The sequence below is a fragment of the Lampetra planeri genome, chromosome 38, assembly GCF_965212315.1.
Source record: "Lampetra planeri chromosome 38, kcLamPlan1.2.h2, whole genome shotgun sequence".
NCBI lineage: Eukaryota > Metazoa > Chordata > Hyperoartia > Petromyzontiformes > Petromyzontidae > Lampetra > Lampetra planeri.
This window is the reverse complement of record NC_136144.1, coordinates 11,267,906-11,283,528: the sequence shown is the minus strand read 5'-3', so window position 1 is coordinate 11,283,528 and position 15,623 is coordinate 11,267,906. Positions and strand designations below refer to the sequence as shown.

General features: G+C 52.9%; 1 protein-coding gene across 5 annotated transcripts in view; it reads right to left on the bottom strand.

Annotated features, from left to right (window-relative positions):
• The window catches only part of LOC144731323 (RNA-binding protein 10-like), a 42,499-nt gene that overhangs the window by 10,786 nt on the left and 16,090 nt on the right, over positions 1 to 15,623 (bottom strand). For all 5 annotated transcript variants that reach the window (XM_078612388.1, XM_078612387.1, XM_078612389.1 and 2 more), the window contains 11 exons: positions 11,644 to 11,715; positions 10,401 to 10,461; positions 9,663 to 9,719; positions 8,865 to 9,025; positions 8,206 to 8,303; positions 6,244 to 6,328; positions 5,281 to 5,367; positions 4,019 to 4,169; positions 3,797 to 3,867; positions 2,528 to 2,591; positions 1,236 to 1,327 (listed from right to left, as the gene is read on the bottom strand). In XM_078612388.1, the coding sequence (XP_078468514.1) occupies positions 1,236 to 1,327; positions 2,528 to 2,591; positions 3,797 to 3,867; positions 4,019 to 4,169; positions 5,281 to 5,367; positions 6,244 to 6,328; positions 8,206 to 8,303; positions 8,865 to 9,025; positions 9,663 to 9,719; positions 10,401 to 10,461; positions 11,644 to 11,715 (999 nt within the window). The remainder of the gene's footprint in view (positions 1 to 1,235; positions 1,328 to 2,527; positions 2,592 to 3,796; positions 3,868 to 4,018; positions 4,170 to 5,280; positions 5,368 to 6,243; positions 6,329 to 8,205; positions 8,304 to 8,864; positions 9,026 to 9,662; positions 9,720 to 10,400; positions 10,462 to 11,643; positions 11,716 to 15,623) is intronic.

Here is a 15,623-nt window from a genome sequence, read left to right as displayed (position 1 = left end):
GGTCGTGGGTTCGGCCCCGACCCTGACGCCTGTTGTATATTTGGAGTTTGTATGTCCTCGCAGTGGTTGCGTGGATTTTTCTCCGGATCCTCCGGTTTTTCCCTTCACATTGAGAATCAACATCACGCGTTCAGAGTGTTTGGCTGCCATAAACTTCCGCGTGATGATAAGCTACTTCGGTGAGCTATCATTTGTGGCCAAGCGTCGCTCGCAACCGTAATCCAGAATCCGTAACGGAGACCCGCACCAGAGTTTCGCCACGTGATCACAAATATTCTGTGTCGATTTATTATTAAACAGCCGACACACGCAGCACGCCTGTTAATAAGACACCAAATTAAAAATGTAATCGCATAATTGTATCAGCATGGTCACTGGGGGACAACACCAACGGCTGACAATGGATCTTCACAAACACTGCCCAACATGGAAATCAAGACGAGTGACCCAGGCCGCACGCCTCCCGCGAGGGTCGCGATGCACGGCAAGGCGATTGTTCGGCTGCTATAAATGTCCACGCGATGATGATCAGCCACTGCTCGTTGAGCTCTCATTGGTGATGGACAGGTTCGCTTCTGAAAAGTGGGCCTTACCTGGAAAAATAAAAAAGTTTTAAGCTTCGTTCAAGATCACAAAATCCTTTTGACAGACTGCAGGGGCAAGTGCTGCCATGGCCTTAATGAGAACCAGGCGACCCGAGTTCGCTTTCCACTCACGGACAATAACAGTGGAAAGTATCATGATCCCGCCTACGGCCTTCTGCGAGGTGGGTGGCTGAGCCTTAAATCAGCACCTGCTGCAGCGTGTAAACATCAGGATCGGGGATACAAAGGCGGCCGGGCACAATGTTGCCCACTCACCCCGTCATGTGCCGTGCCGGCCTTCAAAGGCACTTGCCCCAACAGTCTGTTACAGGCTATACCGGTGATCTTTGTCTTTGTGTGTATATTGGGGAGTGGTCGTGTATCGGGCTAGCGTACTGCACATCCGGTGAGCACGGCTGGCTACGCACGGTGCGAAACAAGTTCCACGAACGTACATCCCCAGTGACACCCCGGTGCCACTTGTGACGCCATGACGGAACGAGCCCCACCGGGTATCACAAACGACAGCTCAACGGAAGTGGCTTAGCATCATCATCATCAGGCGACAGCCAGAATTGTGTAGAAATCCTCCTCCTTGTTTCGGTGTTAAGTAGGGGGGGGGGTAAATGTGAATGCCGTCGTGGTGCTCACCTGTGACTTTGGGTCGTAGTAGAGGCCGGACTGCGGGTCGTAGTAGTAGCCCGACGTCTTGTCGTAAAGGAAGGACGATGCGTCGGGCATCGCTGTGGGCAGAGGAGGGAGGAGAGGGCGGTGGGGGACGCGTGAGCGCTGCGCTCGCGAGTTCGGGTTTCCAGGTCTCATTGCATTCCGCGTGCATGATTTCCCTGCTCTCACTAAACTACTCAACTATTCTTATTTTGCCGGGTAAGGCCCCCGACTGAGCTGTTGCGGAGCTCCACTTCAGAAGCTGCCTGCTGACTGCCAACGACAGCTCAACAAGGCGGCTCATAGCCATCCAACAAAGACGGTCGCCGCATCGCGCGTATTCAGGAGCGCTTCTGCCGCCGTCTGGAGCGCTCTTGCGCCTGATATTAGAAAGCCGCTGCTGCTAAACACTTTTAAATCACCTAGCTTGAAAATGTATTTCTTTAGAACTGATTTTTGTGTGTTTAGTTTGTTGTCCTACCCCCACAGCTCCGATGAGCACGGTTGGCTACGTACGATAGTGCAAAAAAATGAAAAAAATAACAATAGGTTTTACCCTTTCTGGCAATAAAACTGGACGTGTTAAGATGTTCAAACACCAAATAGAAACCTTTTGCAAGGAATCTTGTCTGCATTAACCACACAGGGTACTTGTGGTGAAGATGCAAACATGTTCTGATAGTAATGTATGCATTGTCCTTCAAACGGCTTGGTCTACACCAGAGGCCTCGTCTCCAGTGCCAGACATTGGTGAGACTAGGCCCTAAAGACCAATCAGTTTCAAGGACAATGCAAACATTATCAGAGCATGTTTTTGTTTGCATCTTCACCACAAGTACGTGTGGTTAATGCAGACAAGATTCCTTGTAAAAGGTTTCTATTTGGTGCTTGAACATCTTAACATGTCCCGTTTTATTGCCAGAAAGGGTAAAACCTATTCTTATATTTTCATGCTTTGATACTGCCAAAAAGGTCCCATTTTGGTGCGAGAGAAGTTCAACATACATACAAATACTCTAAATGCACGTCGATTCAAAATATAGAGGGGAAACTGGGAGGACCCAGAGAAAAATCCACGCGGCCACCACGGGCAGAACAAGCAAACTCCAAACATACAGCAGGCGTCAGGGTCGGGAAGGAAACCACAACCTCCTCCATACCAGGCACCGTGGTGCCGCAAGCTTTACCAAGTCTCACGAATCTTATTGTCTAGGAGGGTCCAGTTAACCACGTTTTAAGGTAAATAATACAAATAGGTGTAAAGAGCAAGTACTCACAAAAGGCATCGTCACCATCCTGTGTCACTGATGCGTCGGCACTTTGAGGCTCAGCCGGCATCGCCTGAGCACAGCGTACACAGAGACACGTGAACAACACGCATGGACGCAGAGACACACACACAGACAAAGATCCCCCGTATCGCCTTCAACAGACTGCTGGGGCGAGTGCTGTTAGAGAACACCTATGAAGGCCGGTACGGCGCATGAGAGGGTGGGTGGCCAGCACCACGCCCGCCTTTGTCTCCCCAGTGGCGATGCTCACACACTGCACCAGGTACTCATCCGAGTCTGAATCGACCTAGGGGAAGCCCAGCAACGATCCGGATAATTGTCACTGCTGTTGACCGTGAGCGGAAATGAAACCCAGATCACGAGGTTCATAGCGCAACAAAAGGCGGTGCCATCCACGGCCCAAGCTCTGCAGTTCTCAACATCTTCAGATGTTTTCAGCCAATGAATGAGTTGTGTCGACTATTCACGTCCGAGGAAACCGGAGCACTCTCGCGGTACCACACAGAAAGGCCAGGCGATACGAGTGCACGCTTGCTGTACTGCCTTCTCCTGGCGAAAAAGGGTATGGCACACCCCCATCAACGCCCGCGGGAAGGGGGAGTTATGCAACATCTCTGCGATCCACGAACCCCCACTGCCTCCAGGTGGGAGCCCCCAGAGAATTCCAGTAGTGCAAGATCGTTTTAAATATTGAAAGCCATTTCGAAATGTGCGTGCATATGTAATGAATCTCAGACAACTTCTTGTCTTCGTTATGTATTAAGGTGCGTCGCACAGATAACGTGGTTGCGTATCCTACAGACACTTGGGCTAGGATTAACATATAATTACTTGGGCTAGGATTAACATACAATTATATGGGCTAGGATTAACATACAATTACTTGGGCTAGGATAACAAAAGATACTTGGGCTAGGATAACAAAATATACTTGGGCTAGGACAGCACCCATGTAACGACGACAGAGACAGCGACGGCCCGAAGACAACGACGGCGTGGAGACGTTCAGCTTTTTGTCAACTGCACCTGTGTAGCAAAGCCGTCGCAGCTGCTGCAATAGCAGCAGCATCACTGTCATCAATACCGGCCACCTTCGCTCTCAATCGCAAGAATGTGGCTCGTAACCGGAAGACACCGACACACGGAGTTCAGCCCACACACTCACGCAGATGCAGACGCTTGGCCAAGCGAGTGATGGGTGGACCTTGGGCGAGAAACGACGACACCACCCACCACCCCCCCACTCCCCCTCACCTCTGCGTCTTGCTGCTGGGAGGCCTCACCCAGCGCCGGCTGGGCAGCGGGGACCTCCACTTCTGCCTTCTCTGCTCGAAGGGCATTCGCGGGGGGAAAGACAGAAAAAATGACGTCGTTAGCTAAACGACGTACAAGGGGGAGACGTAAATAGCGTCGTGCGAAACGCTCCCCCCCCCATCCCCCCCCCCCCATCTCGACTAACTAACATCAGCCGCTTACTCGTCGTGGCCAGTCCTGCCGCTGCTATCGCCGCTGCTGCCACTGCGGCGGTGGTGGTGGTGGCGGCAGCGGCGGAAGGAGCGGCAGCAGCAGCAGCAGCCCCAATGGCCGAGTTGAGCGCCTCTGCCTGCTGGTAGTACTGGCTGTAGTCCTGGCAACGGCACAAGGCAGGTCAGGTCAGACGTGGGAGCATTCTCCTGGCAGTGACCCCCCACGCGAGCCCCCTTCCAAGGGATCTCTCCTGGCAACGCACGCCGCCCCCCCCCCCCGCCCAACTCAAACGAGCCCCCTCCCTGTCCCCAAGTTTCAATACAAATGTTGGGGGGATATGCTGAGGCCACCCCCTTGCCAATCACCGTGCGACAAACCCTCAGTGACCTCTACGATGCTTCAGCACGCTTTGGTTATTGGGGCCGCTATCAATCTTACAGCAAACTACAAAAATTTCTATTTTACCAGGTAAGGCCCCACTGAGCAATTAGCTTTCTTTTTTCAGAGGCGACACTGGCGGTCACAAATGATAGCAGCTCAACGAAGTGGCTTGTCATCACGTGGAAATTCATAGCAGCAAAATACTCTACATACTTAATATAACAACAATGTAACGAAACACCCTTCACAGGCAACCATACGGCAGCAGCAGAAAGCAACACCGCAGATGCCTCGGTTCCTTCTGCCAATGCAAGGCCCTTGCAGCGACAGAATCCATCGACCGAGCTAAGATTCAAAAACACAAGCGTTGTTTAACGCGTCGGCGTTCGCGACCAGTATTATCCATAATAAAGGTTGCTCGGGGTTAGGTCGCATGAATATGAATGTGTCATCGCTTACCCCGTCACCACCCGACACAGCCAATCAGTAAGGTTTGTCACGTAAACAAAACCTGCCAATTAGTTACTAGTTTGGCACTAACCGGTTGTGCGTTGGAGAGTAAACCAAATACATTATTTATAATCGGAGTACCATGACATGTCGCCGGTGATTACAACCAGCATCATCAGGAGGAGATAGCCATCATTGTGAAGAAGTCCTCCTGTTTCCGTTTTAAATACCGAGCAGTTTCAAACTGCACCTCCAATGAGCAGGGCTGGCTACGCACGGTGCGAAACAAGTTCAAAGTATGTACGTACGTACATCTCCCGGTGCCCCATCAGTGCCACTTGTAACGCCGTGAAGGAACGAGCCCCACGGGGTATCACAAACGACAGTCAACGGAAGTGGCTTATCATGATCATCATCGCGTGGAAAATGTATATCCTTACCTGCACGTAGACCTCCCCCCCACCCTGCTGTCCGTTCTGCTGGTAGTAACTGGACCAGGCGTTCCACTCCTCGGAGCCTTGGCTGGGCTGGGCGGGGCAGAAGTGGGGGGGGGCAGAGGCACGGTTGGAGCCAAAGGGGAGGGGGGCTTTAACCGCGTTGCGTTTCACCGGACGCCCCGACCCGGCCCGTCCGTAGACTCCGAGAGCTGCCGCAGCCGGCTTGTCAAGTGGTGCCGGTGGAAGCCTCGCGAGATGAACACCGGCTTTCACAAATGGAGTGGGAATTGATGGGTCTCGGCCAGGTAAGTATTCATTGAACGCTTTTTGCACCTGACTTTTACATGGTTAAGACCACCAGATACACAATAAAATAATAATTAAATAAATGCACACATAGGTAAGTATACTACTAGTAGTTTTAATTTTAGCAGGTAAGGCCCAACTGATCTAAGTCGATATTTTATTGGAAGCGACCTGCCTATCACAATAGCTCAACGAAGTAGCTGATCACCATCACGTGGAAATTCATAATAGCCAAATACTCTATCAACGCACATCGATTCTAAATGTGAAGGGAAAAACCGGAGGACCCAGAGAAAAAACCGGAGGACTACAGGAAGAACATACAAGCCAAACCCACAACCTCCTGTATACCAGGCGAGGTAGTTAACATCTCGCCACTGTGGCGCCCCATGCCTAGACCAAAAGAACACACACACACATCATCTTGAATTGGGTTCCTGCACTTAATTGATTCGAATAAATTCCAGCTCCGATCATTGAACACATCGCTTGCATGGACCGTCACGTAACGAACAACATCACGGCAGAGTTTTTTTTATGATTTGGCAAAGGAAACGCCGCCCTCCATATTGCGAAAAACCTGGCGGGACCCCCTCCTGAAACAGTCTTGAGACTCGACGAATCTCACAAAGGTCAGACGTCGAGAGAGGGGCGCAGTACCTGTGACGAGGACCACCTGGCAGCAGCTATGGCAGCGCTGCCCTTGGTCGCGGCCGTCGCTCTGTTGAAGTCAAACGGCTCCTGACTGCAAGTGGCACGAAGACAAAGATCCCCCATATAACGTTAACAGACTGTTGGAGCAAGTGCTGTTCGCGAGTAGCACCTATGAAGGCCGGCATGGCACACGAGGGGGGTGGGTAGGCCAGCACCACACACACACTCATCAAAGATAAAGATCCCCCCCCTATAACCTTAACAGACTTTTAGGGAAGTGCTGTTATCGAGTAGCACCTATGAAAGTCGGCACAGCACTTGAAGGGGGTGGGTGGCCAGCACCACGCACAACCGCCTTTGTCTCCCAAGTGGCGATGTTTACACACCGCACCAGGTACTCATTTGAGGCTGAGTCGACTTAGGGGAGGCCCAGAACCATTTCAAACACTCATGACCAAACACTCGCGCGCAGACATCAGGAAGTGTTCGAGCCACTGAAGCGAATGAAGGGGGTAAACCCTCCCCAGGCAATGTTTCGGTTGCGCCTCTCGCTCCGTCTGCACAAGTGGCACGTTCTACGCGAGCACTCGGCGGCAGTCGAGAGAGAGTTCACGGCAACGGAAGCCGATGAAGAGAGTCTCGTCGTCGCCATCATCACCGTCATCATTATCCGTCCATCCCCGAGCACGACACTGACATCAGTGCAGACTGTTGGGGCAAAGTGCAGTTCACGAATGACTACGAAGGGGGCGACAGGGCGCAAGAGTTGGCGGCGTGGCCAGCACCACGGCCGGCCACCATCGTCTCCCCAGTTTCGATGATTTCCACGCCGCACCGGGTGGTCCTTTAAGGGGAGACATTCATCGGGGATGTTGGCTGCGAGCAGCAGAATGGAACTCAGATTCCTAGGGCCATGGCGAGGAGCACTAATGCTCCTCACACACCAGTCAATGGCTCTCTGTGCGAGTCTATATGGCACTTTCTCTAAATCTAAAGCTTTAAGTGTGAGTCTATGAGTCTCTCTACAAATCTATGGGTCTCTGTGCGTCTGTGGGTTTCTGCGAGTCTTTGAGTCTCTGTGTTAGTATATGGCTATCTGTAAATGTATATTACGGGTCTGTCTATCAATCAAAAAGGTCTGTGTAGGTCTGTGGGTCTCCCTGTATCAATGGGTCTCTGTGCAATTCCGTGAATCTCTTGTGAGAGTCTGCAGTCCACTGTACGAGTATGTGGGTCTCTAAACCTGATCTAAAATACTAAACTATTTTTATTTTACGAGGTAAGGTCCACTGAACTACATGGCTCTTTTTCAGAAGCAACCTGGCCACAAATAAGAGCTCAACAAAATGGCTCATCACGTGGAAATTTATAGCAGCCAAACACTAAGCGCATGATGTTGATTTCTAAAGTGGAGGGAAAAAACGGAGGACCCGGAGAAAAATCCACACAACCACCAGGGGAACATGCAAACTCCAAATATACAACAGGCATCGTCAGGGTCGGGATCGAACCCACGACCTCCTTGTATACCAGGCGAGGTAGTCAACATCTCCTAGCCACCGTGAAGATGATGAGAGAAACACGCAAACTCCAAATATACAGCAGTCGTCAGTGTCGGCGAGGTAGTCAACATCTCCGAGCCACCGTGATGATGATGATGAGAGTAAGAGAACTGGCAAACTCTAAATATACAGCAGGTGTCATCAGGGTCAGGACTGAACGCACGACCTCCTGTGTACCAGGCGAGGTAGTCAACATCTCCTAGCCACCGTGATGATGATGAGAGAAACACGCAAACTCCAAATATACAGCAGGTGTCATCAGGGTCAGGACTGAACGCACGACCTCCTGTAAACCAGGCGAGGTAGTCAACTCTCAGGGACATGATCTAACCCACGACCTCCTGTATACCAGGCGAGGTAGTAAACATGCCCCACTCGCCCACGAGGCACCGCCAGCGTCACCCACCTATTGGTGGCCTTGGCAAAGTCGGCGTGGATCCTCTTGCCGTGCACCAAGATGGGGCACTCCTGACCCTCGATGGTCTGGAACAGCTGGATCGCCTCCTGAGGGCCACAGTCGGCGAGTGAAAAGTATTTCTCTGATTCATTTCAAATATTTTTCGCGTAGGGAAAAATCTCTTGAGATGGCGCAACACACCACCCCCCCCCCCCGTGTTGCTGGCAAGTGAACACCACCCACACTTTTACAAAAAGAGACAAAGATTCCCCCATACAGCCTGTTGGGGCAAGTGCTGTTAGCGAGCACCTATAAAGGCTGGCACGGCACAAGGAGTGGGTGGTCAGCACCACGCCCGGCCGTCTTTGTCTTCCCAGTGGCAATGTTTTTACACAACGGACCGGGTACTCGGTCGACCGAGGTGATTCCCAGGACCGATTCAGATAAATGTCACTGCTGGTGGTCGTGTCCGAGGATCGAACACACACACACACACAAAGCTTCACACACGGACACACACAGCCACACACACGTTTGTCGTCCTACCCCCGCACCTCCCATCAGCACGGTTGGCGACGTAATGTGCAAAAGACGTTCTACACACAAACACAGATGTACACACAATGACCAACCACACACACACAGACGAGCGCGTGGGGCTCTCGCACCAGCGTGGAAGGCATCTCGAGGAAGGCGAAGCCGCGGTTGAGGCGAGTGCCCTTCTGCTTGATGAGGCGCAGGTTGTCTCCCGACAGGATGACGAGCGGCGCCAGGGCCTCCACGATCTCCTCCAGCGTCGCCGTGGCGCTCAAGTTGTGCAGGATCAGGGCTGCGGCGCGCAGGGACCAGACAGAGACACCCCAGTGGAGCCTTCAACAGACTGTGGGGGCAAGCGCTGTTAACGAGTGGCACCTGTGTGTTATTTTACCAGGTGAGACCCACTGAGCTGGATAGTGCTTTTTCAGTCGCAACCTGGCCACAAATGATATCTCAACAGAGTGGTTTATCGCGTGGAAATTTATAGCAGCCAAATACTCCAAACGCGTTACATTGAAAAATCCACGCGACCACGGGGAGAGAGACACGCAAACTCCAAACACACAGGCGTCAGTCGGGAATCGAACCAGCGTCCTCCTGTCTAGCAGGCGAGGTAGTTAACATCTCCTAGCCACCGTGGTGCCCGGGGGGGGGGGGCAGCAGCACCATGCCTGGACACCTTTTGTCTCCCCAGTGCTAACGATTACAGTCCAGATAATAATTTTAGGCCGAGTTGACCTAGGGGAGGCTCAGGACCGGTTCAGATAACCGTCACCGGTGTTGGTAGCCGCAAGCGGCAATCGAACTGGGGGTCGTCGGGGTTCGTAGGGCAGCGCGCTAACCGCTGCGCCACCGCTCCCCGACGACCTTTGTACTGAACGTCACAAACGCGCACGCACACAACAATCGCGGCGACTGAGGACACGTACTTTTGTTGGCGTTCTCCAAGTCGGGTTCGTTAGCCGGCTGGGGTGGGTGAGATTTTTCTGCAAAGCAAAAACAAAAAACACAAAGATCCCCTGTGTAGCATTGACAGATTGTTGGGGCAAATGCTGTTAGTGAGTAGCACCTATGAAGGCCGGCAAAGCACACCTATGAGGAGGTGGTGTGGCCAACACCACGCCTTTGTCTCCCCAGTGCTGATGATATACAATGCACGAAGTCCTATGTATGTATTTTGAACTTCTTACTCAACCAAATTGAGTTTTCAAGCTAGACGATTTAAAAGTGCATAGCTCCCAGTGGCTTCCTCATATCGGCAGAGCGTGTTCCAGACGGCCGCAGAAGCGCATCTGGAAGCGCGCGACGCGGTGTCCTTCTTTGTTCGACGGCCGGCCAAAAGCCACTGCCGCTGTTGCTGCTGCTGCGAGGATGATGTGAGTTCCCGTGGTGATGGTGGTTTATGCCCCTTGGAACAGCCCAGGGCCACTACTCCTGCTCAGCCGAGCACGCTTGCCGGCGGCGGTAGTGGGAACGCAGCAGCGAGTGTGGAGAGAGCGGGGGCCTGACGAGCGCTGGAGGGGGGTGAAGTCAGGTGGGGGGTATGGGGGAGGCTCGTGAAGGACGCTGCTACTGGGCAGTTGGAGGCAGTCGCCCTCCGGTGGTGATGTCACCGGGACTTAGTGGCGAATGGCGGCTAATGAAATTGGTGTGGGGGGCCGCCTCACCTTCTCTGGAGTGCTGACACCGCAAGCACCAGCTGTGCTGCCAAAAGTTCTTGCCTTGACACTGAGGGCAACAGGGCGCAGGGTACGCGGTGCCGTCAGCCGACTTCGCTCACAAGATCGCGAGACCGCTTTGTCCGCATCGGAGCGAGCGGTTTTGTGCGAACGGGGAACGTGGGTGTCTGGCCATGCCCCTCGACAGGCAGACCACCGCCGATGTCTCGTTACCATTTTACAAGGCACAGACATGCAATTGTGGCCATGCAAACCAAAATATGGACATCATAAACGCTAAAACTAAACTTTTTCAGAAGCGACCTGGCTTTTGGAAATGATAGCCCAACAAAGTGGCACATCACATGGAAATCTACAGTAGCCATATACTCAGCAGCGTAAGTTGATTCTAAATGTGATGGGGGAAACCGGCAGAACCGGAGAAAAATCCACATGACCACGGCGAGAAAGAGACATGCAAACTCCAAATGTATAACAGGTGTCAGGGTCGGGATCGAACCCATAACCTCCTGCATACAAGGAGAGGGAGTTAACATCTCACCACTGTGCTCCACCCACCCACGTCGGTAAAGACCAATCGGATTTGAGCAAATGTGTAGCACAGCGATGAAGCACGTCGCTACAGACCGCAGAGCAGATCATCGCTTGAATGTCGAGGCGTGTGTGGTCACTGTGGACAATCGGTTGCAGAGACATCCACACGGAGCTCACCGCTCAGGTGATGGCTGCAACCTGGCATAATGAATCTATTTTAATCGATTGACGGACGCAGCGTCGCTTGAACTACGAGACGCAAAGACAAAGATCCCGTCGTGTAGCCTTAACAGACTGTGGGGGCAAGTGCTGTTAGCGGGCACCTATGAAGGCTGGCGCAGCACACGAGGGGGTGGGTGGCCAGCATCATGCCAGGCTGCCTTTGTCTCCCTAATGGCAACATTTACACACCACACAAGGTACTCATTTGTGGCTTAGCGAAGCTACGAGACACACATGCACACGAGGACTAGGAGAGTCCGGTAAGAATGGGGCCCGTGCCAAAGATGGGCAGCGCTGGCACACGCACGCACGTGCACACAGGCAGGCATGCAGGGACGTAGGCAAGCAGGGTCGTACGCACACAGGCACGTGCACAGGCAGGAGGGACGCATGCAGTCAGGCAGGCACGCAAACACGCAGGTAGGCACGCGGGTGCACGTGGGTACACGCGAGGGCATGCCCGTTCGTCGCTCACCGTCGGGCAGCGCCACAGGTTGCTTTGGCAGGGTTCGAGCGCCACTCTCTGTCCTCGCAGCAGCAGGTGGAACTGCAAGACAGCGGAGTGAGCGGCACACGGTCAGCGTCCCGGCGAGCGATCGCAGCGCGAGGACACGACCGCGTAATGCCACGAGACGCTCTCTCGCTCTCTCCCTCTCGTAATGCCACGAGACTCTCTCTCGCTCTCTCGCTCTCCCTCTCGTCCGTCTGTTAGTTCGCTCGTTCGCTCGGCCGGCCATTCAGCTCGGCGGGTGAATGACCCCGGCACGATCGCGAGTAAGCCTCGCGGAGCCCCGGAGGTTCCGCCGGAGAGTGAAGGCGGCCGAGCGGGGTCGGCATCGCGTGGTCTACCGTGTAGCAGCGGTGCGCCACGGTTTGCATGCGCTGCCAGCCGAGGAACGAATTGGCCGCCGACCCGGGCCCCCACCCGGGCCAAGTAAAACTAAACTATTAACTATTTTTATTTCAGCAGGAAAGGCCCACTGAGCTATATAGATATTTTTCAGAAGCGACCTGGCTTCACAAATGATAGCTCAATGAGAAGTGGCTTATCATCATCACGTGGACATTTATAGCAGCCAAATAATCTAAAACGCGTGACGTCGATTCTAAATGTGGAAGGAAAAACCAGAGGACCACGGGGAGAGAGAGAGAGACATGCAAACTGCACATATACAGCGGCAGGCGTCAGGGTCGGGATCGAACCCACGACCTCACCCAATTCTCCCCCCAACCGCTCCCCCCTCCCCACTTATTTGATGCCCAGTGCCTGAGTCCCGGTGAAATGTCACAGCCGGTGATTAACACCGAAGCCAACGTGAGCCTTTGTCTGTCCATGTCTCAGTCGTTAACACTGAAGCCAACGTGAGCCTTTGTCTGTACACGTCTCAGTCGTTAACACTGAAGCCTCGGGGAGCCGTGGCGTGGGCTCCGCGAGTGTAAAGGTTCCCACTGCATCTTGGGGGCGCGTCAGTCTGGCTCTGAGCCACAGCGATTCTAACACCGATCCTAGTGGCGCAGCACTTTTGGCACGGGCACCGGATGCGAGGAATGAAACGATGGGGACCAACTGAATTCCCGCCGCTCTTCACTGATCAGCGAACTAAACAATTATTACCAGGTAAGGCCAACTCGACGGCAAAGCCACGTCTATTTTCTGGTTACTATTTATTATTTGCCTATTTTTATTTTGCCATGCTAAGGCCCCACTGAGCTGTGTAGCTCTTTGTCAGAAGCAACCTGGCCATCACAAATGACAGCTCAACAAAAGTGGCTTATCATGTGGAAACACTCTCAAATGCATGATGTTCATTATAAATGTGGAGGGAAAAACTGGAGGACTTAAGAGATAAATCCACGTGACCATGGGGAGAAAGAGAGACACGCAGACTCCAAATAAACAGCAGGCGTCAGGGTCGGGATCAAACCCACGACCTCCTGCATAGCAGGCGAGGTAGTTAACATCTCCTAGCCACCGTGATGATGATGAGAGACACGCAAACTCCAAATATACAGCAGGCGTCAGGGGGGTCTGGATTGACCCCGCGACGTCCTGCATACCAGGCGAGGTAGTTAACATCTCCCAGCCAGAAACTCGCCAATCCGTCAGCGTCAAGAGACAGCCGGGAAAGGGAGAGACCCCCCCCCACCCACAAGCGATCCCGTCACCGACGCCGCCGACAGCCGATTCGTCGACAAGAAACCCCGCCGCCCAAATTGAACGAGCGACGCGGCGCGTCTCAAGAGGCTCGGCGCAAGCGAAGCCGCGGCATCCGGCGGATGGAACGAAGCGTCGGCAGAGGTACGGCGGCGACGGCAGCTTCGGCCGTGGCCGTTTCTCGCGTCGTTTGTCGTCGCAACTCTCCGACCCGCACCCCTTGACTGGACGATGTGCAGTGGCAGAAGGAACTGACGTGTGTGTCAAATCACTTTCACGTGCCATTAAAGTGCACATAGCTTGGCACAAGTGCCGTGGTGATGTCACCGTCCCTTAGTGGCGAATGGCGATTGTTGTTGTGTTAGTGAGGAGCGGTAGTGTAGTGGTTCGCGCACTGCACAACAAATCTGGCGAACCGGGTTTGATTCCCGCTCATGGCCACCAGCAGTGACAATTATATTAACTGGTCCTGGGCATCACGTAGGTCAACTTAGCCTCAAATGAGAACCTGGTGCGGTGTGTAAACATCGCCACTAGGGAGCCAAAGGTGGTCGTGCGTGGTGCTGGCCACCCACCCCCTCGTGTGCCGTGCCGGCCTTCATAGGAGCTACTCTCTCACAGCCCTTGACCCAACAGTCTGCTTAAGGCTTCACAGGGGACCTTTGTCTGTGTCAATAAGTGGGCCCAACAACGATATTTGAATGTTAATATTCAGCTCTTACTCTTTGGTTCTTTCGGTGAAGTCACGTAGAAAATAAAATAATAATAGAACACTCTCTGGGGCTCCCCTGCCGCTGACTTAAGGGGCGAGTGGATACTCCACTCTGTGCGGTCGCCGAGGTCGACAGGGTGCCCCGGTGGCGCGATGGTAACACTTGTGGCCTCACTCCAACAAGGGCCTGGGTTCGATTCTCCAGTTTTTATGTTCTCTCCCACTGCATGGGTTTCCTCCGGGTTCTCTGGTTTCCTGCCAAAGCTAAAAATGTTAACCGCGCAATGTAACGTGCAACTAGCATTGGCCAAAACATCCCAGCGCTGCAAGACAAATTACCTCCAATCTACTCAACTGGGGGGATAGACATCGGCTAGATCACCCACTACCACAAAAACGTGACTTTACCGAAAAAAACCAAAGAGTAAGGCAGGAACCCTTCTTGAGAACAAGTCTTGAGACTCGGTGAGGCTTTCCCGAGCAAACACAACAATAACCAACGACCCACAGCAGTTCCACGTGTGCTGCCATTCTCCCATCGACCTCGAGCTCCTCATAGCTGAAGTGGTGAGGAGTCTAGGCCACGGGTCGGCAAGCCTGCGGCTCCGGAACCGCATGCCCGCCTCTTTGCGGACTGCTGCTTTGTGACCGTTATTCATGGAAGACCGTCGTCTCGTATTGCACCGCTTGAAAGCATTTTTTTTGGGTACAGAATTCGAAACAATGTGGTGCTTCTTGTTATCTTAGTTGCCGACCTCTGTTCTAAGCAAATACTGGTAAGTAAAAATAGTGAGTGGAGTTTGTGTGTTCTCCCCCTGCTCCACAGAGTGGCGTTTTTGTATACTCCCCCTGTTCTACAGTGAGAGTGAGTGTAGTTTGTGTTCCCCCCTGTTCTACAGAGTGGAGTTTGTGTGTTCCCACCTGTTCTACAGAGTGAGTGTAGTTTGTGTGTTCCACCCTGTTCTACAGAGTGGAGTTTGTGTGTTCTCCCCCTGTTCTACAGAGTGAGTTTGAGTTTGTGTGATCTCCCGCTGTTCTACAGTGAGTGGAGTTTGTGTGTTCTCCCCCTGTTCTACAGAGTGAGTGGAGTTTGTGTGTTCTCTCCCCGTTCTACAGAGTGAGTGAGTGGAGTTTGTGTGTTCTCCCCTGTTCTACAGAGTGAGTGGAGTTTGTGTGTTCTCCCCCTGTTCTACAGAGTGAGTGGAGTTTGTGTGTTCCCCCCTGTTCTACAGAGTAAGTGGAGTTTGTGCTCTCCCCCTGTTCTACAGAGTGGAGTGTGTGTGTTCCCCCCTGTTCTACAGAGTGAGTGGAGTTTGTGTGATCTCCCCCTGTCCTACAGAGTGAGTGAGTGGAGTTTGTATGTTCTCCCCCTGTTCTACAGAGTGAGTGGAGTTTGTGTTCCACCCTGTTCTACAGAGTGGAATTTGTGTGTTCCCCCATGTTCTAAAGAATGAGTGGAATTTGTGTGTTCCACCCTGTTCTACAGAGTGGAGTTTGTGTGTTCCACCCTGTTCTAGAGAGTGAGTGGAGTTTGTGCTCTCTCCTATTCTACAGTGAAAGTGAAACTGCGCTTTACACCATATGGCTC